This window comes from Rhineura floridana, chromosome 12 (genome assembly GCF_030035675.1).
Source record: "Rhineura floridana isolate rRhiFlo1 chromosome 12, rRhiFlo1.hap2, whole genome shotgun sequence".
In the NCBI taxonomy this organism is placed as follows: Eukaryota; Metazoa; Chordata; class Lepidosauria; order Squamata; family Rhineuridae; genus Rhineura; species Rhineura floridana.
In genome coordinates, this window is record NC_084491.1 from 30,111,923 (window position 1) to 30,116,671 (window position 4,749).

General features: G+C 50.1%; 1 protein-coding gene across 4 annotated transcripts in view; it reads right to left on the reverse strand.

Annotated features, from left to right (window-relative positions):
* The window catches only part of KIRREL3 (kirre like nephrin family adhesion molecule 3), a 973,594-nt gene extending 969,337 nt beyond the window's left edge, over window positions 1–4,257 (reverse strand). For 3 of the 4 annotated variants that reach the window (XM_061592926.1, XM_061592928.1, XM_061592927.1), the window contains exon 1: window positions 3,369–4,257. In XM_061592926.1, coding sequence (XP_061448910.1) covers window positions 3,369–3,423 — 55 coding nt within the window. In that variant the 5' untranslated portion in view covers window positions 3,424–4,257. The remainder of the gene's footprint in view (window positions 1–3,368) is intronic. The other variant, XM_061592929.1, reaches the window with a different exon arrangement.
* Between the last annotated feature and the right edge of the window lie 492 nt (window positions 4,258–4,749).

Here is a 4,749-nt window from a genome sequence, read left to right on the forward strand (position 1 = left end):
ACTTCTCTTTCCACCAAAGCCCAGGGCTGATGCTGCTCGCTAGCAGGAGGTAAGTTGCCTTGTGACATTATCCCAGTTTTCATGAAGCACTACAGCCCTGACAGCTCAGGAAAAGCAACAGCACCAGGGAAAACAACCCCCAGAAAAGGAGTGAGTAACACACAGAGACCAAACATACACAACCCCGGCAGCTGTCAAATTTCTGAGGTAGGACCTGGGTTTCTCATCCCTTTGCTGACAAGAGAATATACCCACACACAAAAGTACCACAGAAGCAATTTCTTTCCCTGTGCAGTCTTAAGAGAAACCAGAGCTTGACAATTAGCAAGAGCACTTTTTTAAAAAAATCTGGGTCTTGAGAGATCCCATCCTTAATTATTTCATAACCTCCTTAAGACCATAAGCGCAGGGGCAACACAGACCAGGAAGTTGGCACAGTGGATTTGCCACTAGACATTTACATGTTGGAGATACAACTGAAATCTGGCTTTGAAGAGCATGTCTGAAAATTATTCTGCTAAGAGGCTTTAAAAAGACTCAGTGGGGAGGCAGAAATGCATCGGCAGGCTCTTCTCCAAAAAGGTAGCTGCACTTTACATTGTGAAACGGCAGCTGAGACAGGTCAAACAGATCCCTGTTCAGCCAGAGCCGAGAACGCACAAAAGCATAACATGCCTAGGAGGCAATTATAAGAATGGCCAGAGACTCCCACCCACCCCCGACATACTACCTCCGGGAATAGCATCCCACAAGTGCAAAGATACTAACAGGTGCACTCATGCGATCCCTCGTAAGATACCATAGAGTGCAGGGTGGCCATCATCCAGAGCTTTCAAATGCCTATATAGAAGATCCCCCTACATGTTTTGCATGCCGTACTTCTATTTGCGTCTCTTGGGACCACACAAGACTTCCTTACAGATTTGAGGGAAAACCCGTTTGGCTTCAGGCCGAACTCAAAAATCCAACTGATACTGGCTACATCCAAAGTTGGCTTGGTTTTTTGTGTGCCTGCAAGATATTGGGAGATCTTCATGCAGAACAAGATACTGGGATGCTACAAGGGCTCAAAATTTACTTATTTGCAAGCCATTTGTAAACTGAGACCACTGAAATCCTAACAAGATCCCACGGGCCGCACAAAGACCTTATTTATAATATATATCCTATGTATGGTTTAAGCAGGGCACCAAACAACTGTCCCATTGCTATGGCAGTCACTTCATAATGCAAAACAAGTAAGAGGAGAAAAATCACATCCGTAGTTTCTGGGGACACCACCACAGCGCTGGGACACGCATAGTACACATCTATTTATGGACACAAGGGACAGAAATCCACATGAACACCAGCAGAGATTGCATCCAGACAGGCAGCTGGAAGCTTCTTGAATACATTTCTGCCTGCTGAACCCTTTCAAGTATACTTCAAGTGGCTTGGTAGGAGCCAATCTAATCGATGATGTAGTAATTGCATCCAAGCCAGCCACACTCCAGTGGGCTAGTAACCCAGTTTCCTGCCATCAAACCTAACTGCACACAAGTGAAGTTAGGCACTTTTACAAGAAAGAGTAGCAGCTTTGGGGAAATAAAAGACTTTGCCACCACCTCGCCACACACCAAGGAGCTATCCGAAGCACAGTAGACAGGAAAATGATATTCATCCATGCTGAACCAAGCAGCTGGTTTTGAATGCCAGCACCTTTACTTTAAAGTGCACCAACTTTTTTTAAATGGGGGGAGGGGAGAAGATGATGGGTGGGAAAAAGGAACCCAAACTTCTGCAGGCTCCTCAACATATCCATTCACTTCATGGGATCCAAGGACAGGAAGGAAGACGCTGACTTTTAAAAAAAGAAAAACAGAGAAAGACAGGGTGCTGTATTGCAAATGGACTTGAACCCCCACTTCATAGAAAGCATTGGCTGTGTGGCAAGCTTACGAACATGTGTTCCTTTAGTGCAAAAAGTAATTCTTTGCTTTAAGTACAAGAGAAGGGGGGAAGGATGACACAATACAAGCAAAGACATCAAAATTAGAGCAATGGTAAGCAAAGGGATAGCTGCTCAGTCTTGTGCTTTCAGTTAAGAAGAAGGTGCTAAAGCCATTTCTCATTTTAAAAACACAGCTAAGTTTTCCTCTTCATGTAATCAACAGATGGACCTGTTGTGATCCTTTTTTTAAAAAAGCCACACACACTGATCCCCTCCCCCGAGAATGATTCTGGGACAGTGGGTGTCCAAACAAGACACAGATGGCACACAGTGATGGCACACAGCTTTGGCACGGGTGGTGGTAGTGGGTGTGTTCAGGGCACATGGAAAGCCCAGTTATCCCGGTGCCCGGAATTCCGCAGGTGACTGCTTTTACCCAAACAAATTGTTATAAATCAGAATAGTTTATGGGTCTGTTCCCCAGACTTCTATAAAACAGTGGAAGTTCTTTAGGTGATCCTGAATAAAACACCCCACCCCATCCCCAGTAATCTGTGTGCAGCTTTTTCATACATGACATCACACTAAAACCCAATGGACTCCAAACCCAAGTCACTTTACTAGGTGTACCAGCTCCTGCCTCTCTGCAGAAACAGGCGAATCCCATGGAAGCCAACCTTACAGCCCAACTGAAAATCCACCACCGTTTTGCGTGCAGCCTGGATGCATCCAAGGACACAGATACCTGAACAGAAGCCAGGGAGGACCCGTAACTACTAGTCCCTGAACGAGCAGCACCTCTAGGCACACTTACTGAGGGAGGAAGCGCCATGCTCTTACTTCCGAGTAAACGCGCCCAGGATCGGACTACCCGTCGTCTCTCTCCTCTTCCCCCCCTCAATCTTTTTACTCATCACCACAATCCTCTTTTAACTCACCTCCTCAATCCTCCTGTCCCCCCAACATAAAAAAACGGGAAAAGCACCCTCTCCTGGTCTGACTACATCCGGAAGAACAGAAACATTTGGAAGGGTTTTTTTATTAATAACCATAATAAATACACACCGAGGACTCCTCTCCTGAACAGGAGCCGAAGCATAACAACAACAGAGTCATACGCATGGCGCGGGGAAGGAGACAGGCACGCAAAAGGCACGCATCCCCCGGCTGCTTGGCGAGAGCGCAAGCCTCCGTTTCCACGCGAAACACCGAAAAGAAGCGGCAGCTGTGCGCGGGGGGGGGGGGAGGAGAGTAGAAGATAGCGGGGGATGCACAAGGCGGCTCTGAAAACCGAAGTCGCCGGAGTTGCAGCCTCCTCTCCTCTCCCAAACGCCAGAGGCACTTTGGCAGCCAGCGCCGCCACCCCTCCAAACCCACCCAGAAAGTTAACATAAAAATAACGGAGCGGCTGAAAGCCCGCGAGCCCGCGTCCTACCTTGGCCGAGGAGGAAGACGCAGAGGAGGACCAGACGGGCCGAAAAAGCTTTCATTCCTTAAGAGTTCCGCGGGGAAACCACGGGCGTCGAACTTGCGCGCTCCGGCAGTTGCGTTGGCTGCCTCGCCGATCCCCCCGGCCGGCAGCCTTGTCCGCCTTCTCCAGTCGCCAATGCCCTCTTGGGACGCGCCGCAGAGGCAGCAGAAGCAGCGGCAGTTGGCTTGGCGGCCGCTAAGGCGCAGAAGACGGCGGAGTTGTGCTGCTCTGCCTCGCTCGTTCTTCTCCTGCCTCGCTCGCTCATGTACGCGCTCCTCTGCGCTCCATTCCCAGGCTCGCTGAACATCCCCAGCCGCCGCCAGAGGAGCTCCGCCCACAACCGCTGCCTGGACTGAGTGACAGGGCGACTGGAGTCGGCTTTAAAGAGGAACGGCTTGTGAGGGACCGGAGGAAAGGGGGTGGGGGGCTATGTCTCCCAGCCCCTCTTTTTGCGCCCTCCTTTACAAAATACGGGCCGCTTTCATTACCAGCGCAGGTAGCGATGGTTATATATCTCTATCTAGATCTCTGTCTATCGTGAGACAGCCCCAATGGAGCCCGATCCCTGTGCACGCTTTACTCAGAAGTAACCCCCCTCCCCGGGTTCAACGAATCTCAACGCTCAAGACAGGCTGCCGCTGCACCTGCCGGAGAGGATCTCGCAGGGAAACCGTGGGGGCTTGCTGCCGAAGAAACAGCTTTAGGCGCCGGTCCCAGGGGTCTTCTCTCGGTAATAAGCCCCATTGCCTTCAGTGGGGTCACCCCCTAGTAAGTGGGCGCAGAATTGCAGCCTGCGAGCGAAAGCAGCCAAAGCTTTCTTCGCTACGGTCAAGAGATTGAACCTATTTTCTCTTCTCATCGCCCGCCTTTGAAAGGGAAACGTCGCAGCCCCATCCTATGCGTATGTTTGCTCTGAAAATGAGTCCCATGGATTTCAGTGAGACTTACCGCCACGTAAAAAAAAACACGCTTCGGATGACAGCCTTGCCATGCCGACCTAATGCACGTTTAGGCTGAAGAAAGTTCCACGAGAGCCCAGGAGAACTTAATCTCTAGGAAGCGCACATAGACACGCAGCTCTCGGCACAAAGAGGAAAGGGCACCGAGTTCGCGATCTTCAGCACATCTACTAGGGAGTAGTTTCGGTGGGACTCTCTAAGCATGCATAGGACTGGGCAGGGAATATACATGGTCCGGATGCCAAGGGCTCCTGCGCCTTTAAGGGCTCTGCAGTAGAGGTGGGAAGCTTGTGTCCATAATGGCAAGCTGCACCTGACAAATCTCTCTCTTGTATGCTATTATAAAAGATACAAGAGGCCTGTTGTCCTTTCCAGCAAGGGTGTCC